General features: G+C 38.1%; 1 protein-coding gene across 6 annotated transcripts in view; it reads left to right on the forward strand.

Annotated features, from left to right (window-relative positions):
- Window positions 1-18,056, forward strand: part of SCML2 (Scm polycomb group protein like 2) — a 71,471-nt gene that overhangs the window by 15,626 nt on the left and 37,789 nt on the right. For 4 of the 6 annotated variants that reach the window (XM_058829259.1, XM_058829258.1, XM_058829261.1 and 1 more), the window contains 3 exons: window positions 3,746-3,814; window positions 10,154-10,224; window positions 14,233-14,467. In XM_058829259.1, the coding sequence (XP_058685242.1) occupies window positions 3,746-3,814; window positions 10,154-10,224; window positions 14,233-14,467 (375 nt within the window). Of the gene's footprint in view, window positions 1-3,745; window positions 3,815-10,153; window positions 10,225-14,232; window positions 14,468-17,535; window positions 17,661-18,056 lie in introns of those variants that run through there. The other 2 variants (XM_058829263.1, XM_058829264.1) reach the window with 2 other exon arrangements.

Consider the following 18,056-nt stretch of genomic DNA (forward strand, 5'->3'; position numbering starts at 1 on the left):
TGATCTAAAACATACTGTGTTTTACATTGAGAGAATGTAAAACATTTTTCCCTTTAAAAATGCATAAGGGAAGATAGATGATGAATTAAGATGACCTATTTTTTTTATTACCATGAGCTTCAAGACTCTAGGACTAATAAGGCTCTTATGTCTCCAATATAAAAATAGTGTTCCTATTTTCAAATCAATTTTTCAGGTTTCGAGGAATTAGCCATTAAATGTGGCTAGGAGCTGAATGTGCAAGGGGTTGAAAAGAAAATACTCTTTGTACCTGTACAATTATTTACAGGTACATATTATGTCCTTCATTTCCTCATTTTTTGAGGTTTGACCTCAAAGCTTGACCAAGCTGAGGATGATGTGCAGAGAGAGTCATCTTGTTCAGCCCAGTGATTTGAATAATAGCTTCTGTCTAAATTTTCTTCTGTGCTCTTTGGAAACTAAATTTATTAGAATACAGAATATCAAAATTTCAAATGTAGATTGGCATGCATTAAAAAACCAAAGTGTTTATAAAATATTAATACTTATAAAATTTTATTAATAAAATCTTACTTTTTTTAATAAAACATAATTTTTTATCCACATTAACTGCCAACATTGGAAAAAGCACACCTGAACGCAGCTGAGAAGTAGAGACTGAAATACAGACTGGGAGAAAGTTTTCTGGGGTGGCAGTAGATACAAGGTATCTCATATATAGAAACTGTTGGTGTTTCTTCCTGCTAGTAACTTTGCATCTGCTTAGACAAAATACTCCGGCTTTGTAATGGTATTCCCAACTTCCCACTGAAGAAGGATGGAATTCATAAAAGCAAGGGGATCCTTTGAAATCAATCTTGGTTTTATTCAGACTTATTCTTGGACGCTTCTGCATATGCTGGGTGAGATTTATTTGTGCATTTTAAAGAAGAGTTTTCCAACCATCAAAAACAAGTGATAGTGACAGTGTTTTGTGTTTACTGTGAATGAAAATGCCTCCACCTCAAATGAAATAGTTTTTTAAAAAGCTGTTGAGAAATTCACTTCTCATTAATATAATCATCTCTTCTTTTCTTGTAGTTTTTTAGTGGTTAGTAAGAACAATATGTTGCCAAGAGTGTTTTGTTTCAACTTTCATATTTGCTGTGATATTTTTGAAAGAGGCACTAAAGCCAGCTGGTACAGGGAATAAATAATTTGTGTAGTGATTGTCAGCAAGAGCGCATGTGGTGTCCAGGCTACAGTTTTTCACATTCTTTCACCTGTTCTTGATGTCTCTCATCATGAAAGGCTGTCATCTTGTTTTTAATCTGGCAGTGTTGGGTAGATTCCTTTTCATGACTCTGTCCTTTTCAAGCTTTGGGTGTTTGAAGGAAGTAGTTATTAGTTCTCTTCTTTAAGTACAGTTCCACATAAGAGACTTCTTGATTTCCTTTTTGGACATAGATTAGGAAGTTAACAGTTCTGAAAGCTGACAGCCTGATGTCTGTGATAGTACCATGACTGTTTGTGGAAAAACTTGACTGAGGTTACAGAACGTGGCAAAAGGTCCTGTTGTTGATTGCTACATCCCAGTAGAAAATTACTTAGATTCAGCTCAATCCCAAAGAGGCTGGATGAAATATATTTTGACCTGTAGGACGGAGAAGGTGAACGTTAGCCTTGCATGTTTTCATTGTCACTGAACTATTTTTAGCATTATCCCTTGTGAGATTCCCACAGGTAGTTGTAGGGTATCCACTTGTGTCAATATCCTTCAGCTCTGCTCCTGAGGAAGTACTGAGATTAGAGCTCTGTGGGCACTGTTCCAAATAATTTCAGCAGTTCCATCTGAAGTTGACCTTCATAAGCAGTTTTTTTCAAGAACCTATATAATAGAAAATTTTCCAAATCAAACTTCTTCCAAAAGAAAGAGCATGTACGTCAAGAGAGAAGATTAAGTCAAGGAGTAAACATAGTATTTTGTTTCCTTTTCAAAAGACTTGGGAGTTTTGTCCATGTCTGCTTTAGGAGAAAAAGGTGGTATTTTTACAGTATTTTGAGTAGTTATGTAGTTGTGCATTTTGTAGGACTGTGAGGTCTGGGTTTTCTTGGAAGGCAGTGTGTTCCTGAGTACACTAATAGGCTTTAATGACCCTTACTCAACTGGGGCCTTTACCTGCCCTGCTCAGGACCCCATGCCAGCCCCTGCCCCAGTGATGCTGCAGCAGAGCCATTTCCAGATCACCACAGTCCTGGCCCCATGCTGCTGGGGCTGCCCCCAGAGCCACCCCCCTGGTAGATCCTGGGCAGAGTGATGGGGTAGCTGTAGATGGTGAGGCCCTGCCTGGCCACTCCCAAGGGTGCCCTGGCCATTGCTGTGGGCAAAGGAGCATCACATCCTACCAAGCACAGAGCCACATGGATGGCTTATCCTCTCCTCAGTGAGTGGTAGGAGAGGATTTTGGGACTGGTGACAGAAGATTGTCGTGACTCAGCTCTTGCATTATGTGGCAATTCCTTGATAATGAAAGATGTGAGGTGGAAGTGCTGAACACCAAACATTGCTTGTCAGTATGTTTCAAGAAATGCTTTACTGACAGAAAAGAAATACTGTTAGGGCTTAGTCTTTGCTGCAGAGCAACTCATTGTATTTCAAGTGTTTCTGTCACCAAATGCTTCACATTCTAGGTCAGGAATGTTTTTATTTCAAGAGCAAGCCAGTTAGTAGCTGTAGGCTTAAAAGCAAGTGGATACAGCTACTAATAATTGGCTACTAATGTGGTCTTGCAGTATAAAAGTGAGCCTTCCCTTCACCTGTACCAGTTCAGGCTAAGTGGGGTAACCCAAGGTGTGAGCTAGGCACAAGCCTAACTAGAGGATCAGTCCCATACCCAGTACTGAGGCATTTGCAGACCAAGAGAATTACTCTCCTATGCAGATCCTAGTAAAAACAAAAACGCTTTTTAAATCTGAAAATGTACTTGCAGTTTTGTTGTCTGGTCAATATCATATTTGAATTGCACTCGAGTCCATGAGTGTCAAAAGCAGGTTGCTCAACAATGTATTTTAAAAGGAATGAGTAGAACTGTCTCTCTCAGTCTTCTCCATTATAGCTGCCCAGTTCTCCTGCATCTCTCATACATGCTGAAATTCATCAAAAATGAAATATGGCAGACCTTTTTCTGACTGTGGGCCAAAATGAATGATAGAGAAGGTAGATTCTCTTGAATGATTCTTTTAAATAACTGATGTGTGCACTGAGATAGCTACTTTGAGTATTTGAGAATTTTATATTGAGAATATTGAGTATTAAAGAATCAATATAGAATGAAATTTTTAACTCAGAAATATGGTTTGAGGATGGGTTTGTTTTTTTCCTTGTTTCTCAGTTCACAGTGATCTGTGTATAACCAGAGGTATAAAAATATCCAGCGATCTTTAGGATCTCAAATTGTGTGTAGGTTGAAGTAAAACTTAAAAAAAAAAGGACAGGATTGCTATCTGTTCATCTGATAGTCTGTATTCTGCAACTAGATTTATTCTAATAATTGATATAAAGTAGTCAAAAGCTCTGCTTTTTCATGCGGTACTTTTCAATAGATTTTGATAGAAAAATAATGTAGTGGTTGAATTTAGAGTAGAGATAGCTTTTTGATGCTGCACTGAAATGAATAAAATAAAGTGAAGATATTCTGTATTGTTTGAAAGCATTCTGTGCTATGCTGGACATTGTTATGATGTGAATATAATATTTATTATGTAATGGAATCTTGTCTTTTAGATTCAAAGAATATTAAAAAAGAGAAAGATGGAAAGAATCAGCAGGCAAACAACCCATCTTTAAAAAGTGGTAGGTATTGCAGATGTCAGGTTTTTAGTTAAGGTACTCTAAAAGAAAGTGTGTGTTTGGATTGTACTGTTTTCTGGCTTTTTTTTGTTGGTATTTCTTGGGATATTACTGGTGGGTAGTTAAAAATATACCTTTATTTTTGTCTAGCTGTTGGGAAAGTATGTTTTGGTATAGAAATTGATGGTTGAAACTGCTTGAGTTGAACCTGCTAGTTTTACTAGCCAAGATAAGTACTCTTTGTATGTATAATCAAAGATGCTATGTAAACATTATTATTTTTAAACTGTTACTGATTTGTCTGTATTTCTCAGTTTCATGCCTTTTCTGCTGCTGTTACCTTCTATTTCCTTAATGTGATTCCTGGTGCCAAAAGAAGGTTTTTCAGTTTAATAGTTTTGAGTTTTTAGGAATGCTAACTGGGTTAAATTGTCTGGGATTCTAATTTTGCTTTAAATAATTGATTTGAAAACAGAATTTGTGATATTTTTAGTAAACTGAGGAAGTGCACACTTACCAGAAATGATCCAGATTCTTAGCTAACTTAGCCTCTACTATCCTCAGCAGGTGCCATAAGGTAGTGCATACATGAGATTGCTGTCAGGGTAGCTTCTGTGGGCTGCAGTGAGACAACAGCAACATCCTAAGATACCCTTCACATATTCATATTGTTTGTTTGAATTTAAGCCAGTAAGAAATGTCATGAGTAGTATTAACTAAAGTACAAAATCTCTTCAGGAGTTCTTGAAAAAATGACATTGAACTGTTTAAACTCTCATTCTGCTCACTTTTCTGCGCCCTCTGACTCCTGATGGATGATCTGGTTCTTCTTGGGTACCAGTGTAGACAAATAGCATAGTCACTGATCAAACATGCCAGGATACTGACACATTCATGGGATAATTGAGGTAATGACTTTACATAAAAGATACAATACTAATCATAGTACAGCCTTCAGCTATTACATTTGCCAGAGCTAATTTTTTCATTTATTGGGATTCTGGCCATCACAGAATAGCTAAGGTTGGAAGCAACCACTGGAGCTCATTTTACTCCAACATGCTGCTGAAGCAAGATCCCCTAGAGCACATTACTCAGGACTGCGTCTAGAAAACCTATCTCCAGAGGAAGAGAATCCACAACCTCTGTAGGCAACCTGTCACCTTTCTAATTTGTCCCTGTTACTTTTTGCCAGAAAAGGAAGTGTATTTGTCTATTTTTCCTTCTTCTGCAGTGTAAAAGGAGCTCCAGTCAAACTGGACTCAGCGTGTCTGTTTTAAATACTGTTGTTTGACATGACAGACGGAGTGCTGTAAGACACCCCCCACCAGCAAAGTGCTTTTCATATGTGGATAAGATAACCATATTTAATGAGTCACTGGAAAATGTCCCTGCCTCCTCCTGCAGTTGAGAGCAAGGTGTTGAAAAAGCTTTGTGGAGAAGCAGTGCTAAGCAGGCAAGCCTTTTTCTGTGTCCTGTGTTCTTGACTTGCTCTGTGCTGTTAACCTAGTGTCTGGGAACTGAACTTCATCGTGAAATCTAGGCTCAGCTCTGTCAGACAGAGAGGAGTTTCTTGCAAGATCTCTAATTTTCTACAGATGAGATAATTTTTTGTCCTGTGTTGGTGCTTGTTGGTGGCAAAGGAGCAGAAAGAGCATCTTGATGCTGGATGAAGAAAGGTGCCATACAGTGCTTTGGGCTAGCAGCTAGGAAGTCTCCAGAGTTTCCAGGGGAATGTGATAGGAGAAGTCATAGAGGAGATACAGAGGTGTGAGAAGAATGGGTTAAAAAAATAGACTGAAATGAGTAGAGAAAAACATGAGGAGGAGAAAAATTCTAATTGAAGGATCACAGCATACAGAAAGAGGTACAAGGTATAAAGCAGAGTATGAAATACCTTACACTTAAACTGCTGTATTTGCAAGAGTGTGTGAACAAAAATTAAAAATAAATCTCATCTTTGAAGAGCAGAGATTGTGGGATGAAGACTAGCAAAGATCCATCTCCATGTCCAGAGTCTCAGATGGGTGCCAAGGGAACCTAGGGTGATCTGAGAAGACATGACGTGTTCCATCTGCCCAAACAGTGTTTAAGATATGGTGATACTGTGTTAAATTAACCTAAATAAACCAGGACCTTAAATTCTGCCAATCTGCAAGTGACAATTCATACTTTAAATCTTCAGTTAAAATTTTGTAAAACTTTTGACTTACACTAAACTGAAGAACTACATATGGGGAAAAAAGATGGGGAGCACTTCAACAAAATGGGCATTCATTTATTCATGGCAGCAGATGTGACACCTCCAGGGGTAGTGATGCAGGGGACAACAATGAGGTTAGGGACAGTGAAGGTAGATTTACCAAGTGTGAACTGTGCATAACTGATTCCCTTTTGGGCTTAGTTATTCTGGAAACAGGGGAGAGCAGTGGATGTTGTTCATCCACTTTAGCAAGTGGATGAACCATCATACTTCAGCAAGGCTTTCTGTACAGTTTCTGCAGTGCCCTTTCAGCCAAAGTGGTGAGGTGTGGTTTGGATAGGTGGATAAAAAATTGACTGGTCTGTCAGGCAGTGGAAGGTCCACCTTGGCAGATGATGGCTAGTGGCATTTCTTAGGGGTCAGTAGGGCTGATGTTGTTTTATGCCTTACTATCAGATGGGAATGATTGGACAGAACACACAGCCAAACCAGTTTGTGGGCAACATCTAATGGGGAGGAGTAGCCAGTAGGCTGGAAGGCAGAACTGCCCCTCAGATGGACTTGCCAGTGCTGGGGAAGTGGAGTGGCAGGACCCCGGTGAGACGCAATGGTGAATGAAGAGTGGAGCCCTGCAGCAGCCCAGGGGGAAATTGAGCCTGGAAAGGAATTTAGCAGGAAAGGCCCTGTAATCCGGCAGGCAGCAGCTGAGTGTGGACCAGCAGCGAGCTCTTGCGGCGAAAGTCGTCATCTGCATGGGGATCCTGCGGGCAGCCGGCCGGGAGGAGGCGTTCACTCACTGCCTTGGGGAGTCTGCGAGACTGGAGAACTGTACAAGGTATAAGCCGCACGGTGTAAGGAAGGCACTGCTGTACTGAAGTAGGCTGGATTGAAGTCCTGCAAAAGATTGAAGGAGCCGGAATGCAAGATGTAAGCAAAAAACTGATACTGAAACGAGAAGAAATGTTTCTTTTTCACCTAAAAGAAAAGAAAGCTTATGGGAGATGGCCATGTTATCTTCAACCACCTGTCGGGCAGATGGAAAGGGGACGGAGCCAGGCTCCTCTCAGAGCCACCGTGAAAGGAGAAGTGACAAATACTGTCTGGAGCATAATAAATTAACCCTTGATGAGGAAATCTTCACATTGACTCTGATGGAACCCTGGAGAAGCAGGAGGCTGAACTGGAGACCTCCTGGGGTCCCTTCTAGCTTGAGTTACTTTGGGATTGGCAGGTTTGACAAGAAGTGATAGGGTATTGATACAGCATGGCAGAGAGCATCAAGGGTCATTGACCCATGGGTCAGTGCCAATAATGCAAGCAACTGTGGCATAAACTCAGTCCCTCCTTTTTTAGATTAGTCAGGCTTTTTGCCATTGCTGCTTGTTTTGAATCACTATAGAAGAGCCGTACTCCTATGCTGGTTATAAACGAATATTTTCTAAAAGCTCTAGTTACCTTCTGGTGTGGGTTTTGTTTTGTTCCATTTCCATTATGTGCTGGTTTGTTCTTTAGCATAAAATTTTCTTTTTCTCTCGTTTTCATTATCCTGGTGGGTTATAAAGTTGTGGTTGTTGCATAACAGTCTTTTCTTAAGGTGTTTAATTCAGCAGATTTGAGTGTGAAGAGAAATGCACATTAAATTATTTAGTATGAGCTAATTTCTTAAGGATTTCTGGTTGTCAGAAGCTGCATATTTCCAGGGTCTTTAGAATTAGAAATATGTATAATACAATTGCTTCTTTACCTGTGCACTCAGAGAAGCTTTTGTGTAGATATGTTTTCAATGTGCTTATCTTTCTAGAGATACATCTTACATGTTGCAAACATACATGTGTCTCCTATTTCTATAACTGCTAATTAAATTATAATTAGCACCATCTCTGACAGCTTGGCTCTAATTTAATGCAGTATATCTTCACAGGTGGAGAGCTTCTAATTTTAACTCCAGGACATTTCTGCTTGATGCAAGAGCTTTTGATAGCCAGGATTTAAAGCAAAGAGCTAGGCAATGTTGTTTTTGTCTTGGCTTTATCTGCAGCTGGCTGCTTGTGTTACCTTCTGTGTCTTTCTAGTAAATGTTCCCTTGAAAAAAAAAAAAACTGTTTCTTTCCCTGTGTATTTTTGGTGATTCCACAAACTTTATCATCCTGTTATTAAAATTGAGATAATTTTGGAAATGTTACTACTTAATGTCTTTGGAGGAGGTGAACTGTTTCTCCTGGTAAATGCAATGTCACTCAAGTATCTATATTTGTCCAGTCCTTAACACAGTGAGGCTATGATGCATGACTACAGCTTTTACATCATGTTAGATCTGTGACAGCTGGGACACAACTAATCTTTTCTTTAGACTAGATTTAATGATGTAAATTGGGTACTTTACTAAGGTAAACTGATTGAAAAACGTTTTTTTAAATAAAAGCATTAGGCAACCTGAAGTGTCAGCTTTATTATTAGAGTCCAGAATGAATTTTTGTAAGAGAAAACCTTGTTATCAGTTCATAGTATTTAATTTTTGCATCCTCCTGTTTGCATTGGCCTGTTAATGAGAAGAGCAACAAATCTGGAGGGTACTTTCTGGGGAAAGCCCTGAAGAACTATTTCTGCCTTCCTGAAATACAAAAATATGCTTAAATTATTGTATCCTGTGTTTTGTAGGTAATACAAAACCAGTGTTGCTACATAAATGTGTGAATAAAATTTTCATTCCAAAATAGGTGGAATACCAAGATATTGTGTAGAAGTGTCTTTGTTACCAGCCTGCATATATTCCAGACCACCAAATTAACAGCTTTTGACATTTTACTGACTTGTCACTGACTTCTCACATAGCTAACAAGCACATGGATTCTCCAGTGCCAAGGACAGATGACTCGTACCCTTTTGAATCTGTTTCACCAAATCCAGGACCTCAGCAGGCCCAGGGGATGGTTCCCTTTGGTTTGAGACACTTGATATTGTCAGCTGAATGCTGTGCTCCTGCAGGTAGACTCTGGCTGTGAGCCACCACACATCCTTCACAGAAGCTGTGTGTGAGTGCTGGAAAATGCTGCCATTTTCTGATCGTTTCTTTGCTTCTCCTTTCACCTGAAAACTGCAGAGATGTGTTTAAGTGTCTGTGGCAAGTGGCATTTTTGGAAGAATTACTGGCACACCCTGAGCAAGGTCTCCATCATCCCCAAGGATTTTGTTTTAGGCCATGTGAGTGGCTGTTAGTGAGCCACTGGGTGGCATCACTGCATCGTTTTGGGTTTATTGGTGCTTTATTCTTCTGGAACATCAGAAAGATGCCAGCTGCCCAAACAAGAAAAATAAGCAAAAGAGATCCCTTAGATAATTTAGTAACAAAAATATTAGCTGTGCCATTGTAGCTTTTCTCTTACACTTTATATTAAAATAATTAATATGCTTACTTATATCTTCGATGTGGATACTTCATATTTTTCCATCAAATCAAATGCAGAATCCACTTGCCCATGCACATAAACAATGACGCTGTTAACACTGGAAAAAATACCATGATTTTGTTACTTGACATAGCCATAATATTTACCTATATATACCATATTACATGATATTCTACAAAAAGAAACCTTTATGTGACTTCAAATAAAAAGAGACAAAAATGCAACTGGAAGACTGTGCTAATCTCTTTGCTTTCTAGTGGATAGTATTCATAACATATATTTCAACAGTGTCCATGTGTCTGTGTTTTTCAATGTATATCATCTCAGTACTCATATGACGTTATCATATCAACTCTTCTGTTAAGGGAAATAAGATATAGCAAGGCTAATGTGATTTATATAAGGATGCTTGGGAGTTCCTTATACAAAGAATTAAATCTAGATAGTCTGACTTGGATCATTTTGCATGTGGAGCACAAAAAAAAAAATTGAAGGAAAGTTTATATTGATTTTGCCTATTATGTGTTCACCCCTGTAAATTAACATTATTCTTGAAACTCCTTCAAGGTCTGTGTGTATTTCAAAAGGTGGAGTTTCATTTGGGAATGATTCTGCTCTTGAAAAGAATGTATTCTACAAGATGGGTTTTCTGTCCCTTTCCTCAAATCCTCATTTAAGTTTCCTTTTAAAAAACTGTGTATATGGTCTTTTTTTTAATCTTGTGTCTTCCAGAACAGTTTAATTGGGATGATTATCTGAAAGAGACTGAATCAGTAGCTGCCCCCCTGCATTGTTTCAGACAGGTATGCCAGATAATGTTTTGCAAGTGTGTATGTATGCCTGTTACAGGTGATCCTAGAAAAACTTTCACATTTAGACTGCTTGTAGACTTCCTGTTTGACTTCTTTAGATCTGCAGTTATCAGTAGCTTACAGTTTTGGCAGTTACTAGCTACGGAAGTTTTTTCATTCTTGGTTTTTGCCTCAAGCCAAATTTTGAGGGTTTCATTAAAATTGTATCTTTGAACTCTGTTTTCTTTTTTTTAAAAAAAAAGACTAGTTAATGAAAACAGATAGTCTTGTCTGTGTTCAAAAATGTTTTCTACTTCTTTTTCAATAATCTTAGCTCTACCATGGTTTAAGTGAGAATTAAAAATTTGGCTGATTGTCAGAGGAGTCTTTTCCCCATTTTTGAGAGATTTCTTTCAATTCTGTTTAGCTAGAAAGTATGTGTAGTAGAGTTTAGTCACCACTTTTTTCCTTAATCTCTAATATGTTTAATTTTATCTCTTACTGAGCAGAGTGCTTTCTACTTAAGGGTAACTGATACTAAAACTGAAAAAAAAAATCAAGTGGACTATATGGGAATACAAAGGAAGTACTGAATTTATAATGAAGGGTGTTTAATGTACTATTTTGTATTACACTATACCCTACAAGTTTGATCCCCCCTACCTGATGGTTTGGTATGTATTTGCAGATGCAGTTTAAATCTACCACCTTGTGTAAGCTAATGACCTCCAGTTATTCAGCCCTCTGGAGACTGAGTCGATCTCTTTAGGCATCTTTTTCTCTGTTTTCCTAAGCTGAGGTGTATCTTGTCTATGTAAAGTTAAATAGGATTCATTTTGGTCTGTGTGCCCTCACTGTTGTTAGGAAGATAGTTGCTAAGGAATTGGATTGCTCAGGTTCATAGATGTGTAATAGGTGTGACAAGCAGTGCATGTCTAGTTTAGTGGCTTGGGCATGTTCTGAAATTGTTTTCTAGGGTCTGATGGTGGTCTGATTGTACTATAAATGATACTGACCTCCAGTGTGGGCACAAACAAAAAACAGCATGAACTGAATAGTCATCAGTTGGTGAGTCTGAAGCAGTTGCAGGAATGGAGAATAAGGAGAGAGAAACACAGGTGGTAGCATTTCCTCATACTAGATCTTGAATCTCAGCTTGCTCTTTGCATATGAGGATAAAGGCCAAAGAGCCCCTCGCATGCTGCTTTCAATGAGAGGTGGCTAAAACTGCTAATGTCCATAGCTCTGGGTGGAGCTCCAGAATTTCACAGTATGTGTTTTTCACAAGGCAGACACCTCAAACTCCTGAGTGAAGGCAGAGGGTGATATATTGTCCCTGGGTCTTTCTGAGGTTAATGCCATACCCACAGACCAAAACCAACCATGAGCAGAGTGTGTGCTTCCAAGGAACGTAACTACTGCAGAAAGCTGCTCAAAAGCCTTTCCACATACCTTTCTTGCATTTTCCTCGTCCCTGATAATGCTCAAGAAGTTTGAACTGAGCAACCAAATAATGCCTTGAATAGAGGTGCTTAGGTGACGTGCATTGGAAGAGATAAATCCAAATGACCTGGATTGCTTAAGGAGTGTGTGAGTTGGAAAGAAGAGCTTTAATTTATGTGCATAGCAAATTTCAAGACAATTTGCATATGCAGATTTTCAGTTCTAAGAGTCAACCTTTAAGTAGAAAGTGATATGCAATGGTGGTAAGTGCAGAGCTAGATCCTCTCACTACATAATGTTTGCACATTTCAGAACCTAAAGTGCTTGTGCTTTGTGTAGGACTAATTTGACTTTTATTGGGTTACATGTGAATGGTACATGTCGTTATTACTCTGTGTAATGCAAATAAATACACTGCTGTGGCCAGCCAGAAAATAAAGAGCAGAGAAAAACTTAATTTGACAATTACATTCAGAATTTGTGACCTGCGGGAATTTTAAAAGTTTAAATTTTGTGGTAATTAAAAATTACCTGGGGGACAATAAATTAAAGTCTTTACCATAAATTAAGATACAGCTAATGGAAATTGATTAAAGTATTTATCTTAATTTAGAAGGTATTTTATCTGTTGCTTTAAGTTGTTTTTAATAACTACTTGAAATTTCAATGCACTTCATATTCCTTTTTCTTGCCCTAAAACTTTTTCCCAAGCAGTTGAAAATTTTAAATGTAAAACCTCAGTCCTTTGTGATTTGAGCAGAACTTAAAGTAAAGCTGTTACTGAGAGAGGTTTTGTTATTTTAATTAAAGCCAAACTAGCATGGAGGACTTGCCTTTTTCATAGAATGCCTTGAATTGTTGGTATTTAAACAAGCTCACCTTTTCCACAAACAAAGAAGCAAACTCCCCAATTTCTCAATTTCTGTTGCTTTTCCTGGTTGTACAAAATAACAGCTTGACAAGCAATATCCTGAAATTGAATTGCCCTTTAAATTTAATATGCTTGGGCTCCCCTTTCAGCCAGCCTGCTGTCTGAGTGTAGCAGTGGCAGATGCTCACTGAATTTTGCTCGCCTCTTTGGCTTTTGGGCTCAGGCTCCTCCAGGACTTCTGCTCTTGATCTAGGGTGTATTGTAAATAGTGCACCTACATACTACAGCAAGTAGAACAAGATGTATTTTAGACATTTAAATGTGGTGGAGAAAAAATACTGCTAAAACTTGTTGCAGGAGCAGATTTTCTCTGTCTTTTCCTGTGTCCGCAGACAGGTAAGTGCACTTTGCCTGCTGTGAGATTCTCACCTGACTTGGTCAGGCAAGCATAAGGAGACATAGGAATCCTGTGAGTGTGAATGGCCATGGTTTTGGGTATTTAACGTGACTCCTGGATTAGAAGTCAGACTGTGTTAGTTTGGATGGGGTGACTACTGGGTTTAAATGCCATGGGGGAGGCTGCTTACAGTTCTTGGTGTCTGTATTCAAAATCAACTTTGTACTGAGGAGTTGCAGAAAAGAGTTTCCAGGGTGATAGGAGAATAGTCATCAACTCTTAAGAGAAATTTAAGTGCTTATTTACATTGTTGGAATGGTACTGAGAAAGGGTCAGTTGTAGCTTTTGGTTTTATTTGCTAAGGTGCAAAAATAAATTAAATTATAGTGTTGGCCAGAAATTCCATCACTAAAATTTAGGCTGGAAATGATGAGACAATTAAAGAGGATAGTGAGAAGCATTCCATCCCAGTTAGTGCTAATATAAGGCTTTGAACATCATTAGGTGAAGTCCTTGCCTGCAATATGACAGAAGGCAAGTAATCAGACTGCAATCCAGTCAATCTCTGCCCATAGTGTGTTGATATATGAGTAAAAAATACCCTCTTTGTTCATCTGTAACATGTGGCAAAAAGTTCTGCCTAAAGACCAAATTGCATTTGTCACATTTCTTTTCCCTGTGCTAATTAAATTGGCATTGCATTGTATGTTTGTGATTATATTCAGTTCTCTACAAATAAGCACAAGCTATAGTTTCTGTCTTAGCACAGAAGTTTTATACAACTTTAGGACTGCTTTCTTTCTTTAAAATTTTAACACAAACTCCTTTTCCTGTCTTCTTTCTTTGTAATGTAAGCATTTTTTGATAAAGAAGGGTCCAAATTTTGCTTAAATTTCCAAAATATTACTACAATGAGGATAATTATTTATTTTGAATGGAAGCTAATAAACCCTGTGGTTGGGATTTTTTTTGTGTCTTGGGTTGTGTTTTGGTTTTTTGGGTTTTTTTGAGTTGAATTGTCATATTTCCTAATGTCCTTGTATTCCATTCACTTCATGTTCTTATCCTCATAAAGATTCCCTTGTTACCCTTCTTAGCATCTGTATATTTTTAGAAAGCAATCACGCTTATGCAGTTGGTGGGTTACCCAGTTGCCTTTTCTGACTTGCTGCTAGACACTCAAAGTTTAAAAGCTTAATATTTATCATTTTTTTTATAAATTTGGAAGAAATAAAGCTGTATATTTACTGGCTGATAAATTCAGCAATATTTACAATAATAAGAAAAAGTCTTTTGCCCTTTATTGCAGTCCAGAATTCCGCCCAAGAATGATTTCAAAGTTGGTATGAAACTGGAAGCGCACGATCCTCGCAATGTTACCTCAGTTTGTATAGCTACAGTAATTGGAATCACTGGTGCCAGGCTAAGGTTGCGGCTGGATGGAAGTGACAACAAAAATGATTTCTGGAGGCTTGTGGATTCCTCGGACATACAGCCCATTGGGACCTGTGAAAAGAAAGGGGGCATGCTCCAGCCTCCACTTGGTAAGTAACAAAGCTGCTGAATAAATGTGTGTGGAGTATTGCTTTCAGGAAGTCAAATTTATCTTTTTGTCTTGGCAAATTCAATGGTATGAACATTTCACCAAACCATTATTTAATTGAAAAATAGGTAAGTAAAGTAATTCTGGCTAAGTGAATTGTGGCTTTTTCTTATTTTTTCATTCTTCTGACATAAGAATAAGCAGCTTTGTTTGTTGTTGCTTTTTTTTCAATAGGCCCTTAATGTTAAATGTGCCCATTCTATAAATGTTCCCTCACACACAGCCTGCCTTACGTGTGTGTTTTCAGTGTCTTGTAGCATGATGCCGTGCACACTCCTGTTGGGAGCCCTCGGAAAGAGCTGGAGAAAGCCAAGTTGTCCCTTTACTCTTCATCAGTGCATCTGAGCAGCTCACAAGAGGGTACTGGGAAGCCTCAGCAGGGCTGCTGGAGGCACGCCCCTGCAGGGCAGTCCAAATGTTTCCTTGGGCACCAAGCAAATTGATTGTGTTCTAGGACAGGCAGCATAAGGTGGGCTAGTGCAGAATTGCAGCATTCTGCTCTGAATTTTTATTCTGAGGTAGTAAAAGGAGCACTCCAGAACTCTAGCAAACTGCAGGCTTAGACTGCGTGATATTCTCATTGCCTCAAATAAACATATGTTCAGGAATGGCAGATCAGTTTGTCATGGCTGGTTTGAGCACAATGAATGCTTATGAGCAAGGCATAGCTTTCCTATGCTTAGAAATACCAGGCTGAACTTCTTTTGCCTTCCATGAGCAGTATGAGTGACAACATTGTGTCTCCCCAAATTGAGAAACAGTGCTTGGATTTAGTCTATTAAATAGAGAATTCTACAAAGCAATTCCTTGTTACCTGGTGAACGGGCAGAGATAACTTGGACTAAACCGCTAGAGGTAGTAAAATGTGACATTGCCTTTCTTTGCTGTGATTAACCTGTGTATTTAGATCTGCATTCTTGTACTGTATTTGTCAATAGCTTAAAATTCTATTTATGGAAATATTTAAAGGTTTCACAATGATCTGCAAATAGTCTTGCTTTTAAAAAAACAAAGAATAGTGGATGGAAGAATAAGGAAGAATAATGACCAAAATTTACCTGAGCACTTTTCCATCTTGTGGTTATGAACCTAGATCTGGTTTGGTGCCATCAGTAATTGCTAGAGAACTCTCACTGGCAGTTTAGTGAGGATAGGTATGCTTTCTCTCAGTAGCCTCTCAAAAAGCTTGTTATCCTGCTTTAGAAGCAACTTCCAGTTTTTCTGTTTGAAAGATGAACTGAAAAATATTTCACTACAGTATGAATCTTGATTTGCTTGTAGAGAGACAGAGGAACAGTTGACATAACCATTAAGACACTTCACATAGATTATAAGGGTAGATTTTTGTGCTGTTGTGCTCTTCAGAAACGGATGAGAAGCAACCATGGTGTCAGTGTAGGAAAATATTGCTTCTCATAGATACAGCTTGAGCCCAGAAGGGCTTTTTTCCCTTCTTTCCAATGGATATATAGAAGTTTTGAATGAAAACACTGGAAATTCCTGACATCAGGGGGAAAGTCTTTTTTTTTTTTTTTTTTTCCTTCTTTTTTTTCAAGAAGTTACTCGGTTTAACTTCTCTGAAGTTCTTGATATAACCTTCTAGAATGAAGTGATACCAGTATAAAAAATGGAACAGTTTACAGGTTCCTTCAATTGTATACTTGTACAGTGTTTAAAATATGGTTTCAGGAGCACAGCAGTTTTTAAAATGTGTTTCTAAGAGTGATGAATAAAACAGCTCTGGTTATTTGTGATGGGGGCAGTTGATTCGTTAAGAGGAGAAACTTTCCATGACGATCAGTGGAAAGGTCAATGCCTTCTCCTCAGATTCTGTTTCTTTCTCTTATGTGGGCAGACTGCCTGCAGTACAGCACCTAACAAGGAGCTTTTCACTGCACCCAGGCATGTAAGCTTACCTGTGCTCTGAATTGCTGGTTATTCAGAAAAGAACATGAGTGCCACTATTTTATCCCTCCTGCCCTAGATTTTTCTAGAGATAGGCTAAGTTCCAGCAATCAAACATTCTGGCATACCTAGATAAATTTTTGAAAAAGCCTTTTTGGCAGTTTTGCAGCATCCTGTTCCTGGGTAAAGCTGGGAGCTAATTGAGTGTATAATTACCTCCTGTTAGAAATTTAACCAACGGATTTCTTTTTTTCTTTAGTAGTAGGGAACCTTCTGGATACTAATGTTCCACTTCTATCATAATAACCAACTAAAATAGTCCCTCCTACCTGATTTTTACATGGCTTTAATTATGCATGTTGCATAAGGGTTTTGAGAAAGTGATTATTGCAAAAGTGTTCCTGTTCCAGCCTCTGTTTTCCAAAGATGAGCTTTTTTTTGTTGAGAGCTTAATGTTCTGAGCAAATTACTTTGCAGATAGCATTTGGTCTGGTTTTACCAGGACAACTTAAAGGCCAAATGAAGTTAATTGAAACTATTGTTTAGTTGTTAATCCTCTGTCTTGCTTGTATATCTTTTTCTGAGCTACCTAGTTGGGAATATTGGGTTCCAGTAACCACACGTGTTCAGGTTTTACAAAGACTCTGGTTATGAAACCAGACCTGACAATCAGCTCAGTACTCCCCGAATTATGACACCATTTATCACACAGGAGCTGTGGATTCATTTAAGTGTTGCATTGGTAGTTCTGGCTGGAAAACTGTTTATTTTACTGAAGATAGCTTAAAGCTATGAGCTAAAGAACCACTATAGCATATAATCAAATTTTAGATGACTAAATTATTTAACTGTTCAGGAGTTGCAGATATATTCCACTTTTCCAGTAACAGATTTTTAAGACAATTGTTAGAGATCAGTTATGAAGGAATTCATGAGCTCTTGGCAGATTATGGTACTATTTGCTTTGTGGAAAAAATTTCGATTTGCTGTATTATGTCTGTTTCTCTGCAGAACTGTTCCAGAATCTAACTGCTAAAGAAGCAGAAAAAAAAGTCCACTGTGTCTGTTATCTTACTCATTACTTTAAAACATTCATTTGGAAAGCAAAGAAAGCAAAAGGATTTTCTGTTTGTTTTGTTTTATCTTTTAACTGGAAAGTGGTTGATTGTGAGGGAAGATTACCTGGGATAAGAAGGTTTTCAGCCAAACCTTTGTTCTGTTTGAATAAGGTATTTAATCTAAACAAATTTGTTGTTTATGATTTTTATTGATTTTATTATTATGAAGAATAATAAAATAGACTGTCTGGTTTATGTTTTTCCGTATGATACATGATTTATTAGAACTACCATTTTTTTGTTCACTCTTAGGTATTATTTGTTTTTATGGCTATTTGTGTATTTATTATAGTGAGAGAGGGAGAAAAACCAATTGCGCTGGTTTTTTGTCTGTGGTTTGGTGAAAGAATAGCAAGATTCTCAAAAATAAAAAAGTATCTTCTCAATAAATTAGCTAGAACCTGAAGAGAAAGCTAGGTACTTTTGCCACAGAAGTTCTACTGGACCAGATAGTGTAGGAGACAACCTAATGGTCTGCTGTACTAGGACTTGCATGTCATTAAATCC

Source organism: Poecile atricapillus, chromosome 1 (genome assembly GCF_030490865.1).
Source record: "Poecile atricapillus isolate bPoeAtr1 chromosome 1, bPoeAtr1.hap1, whole genome shotgun sequence".
NCBI classification, from domain to species: Eukaryota; Metazoa; Chordata; class Aves; order Passeriformes; family Paridae; genus Poecile; species Poecile atricapillus.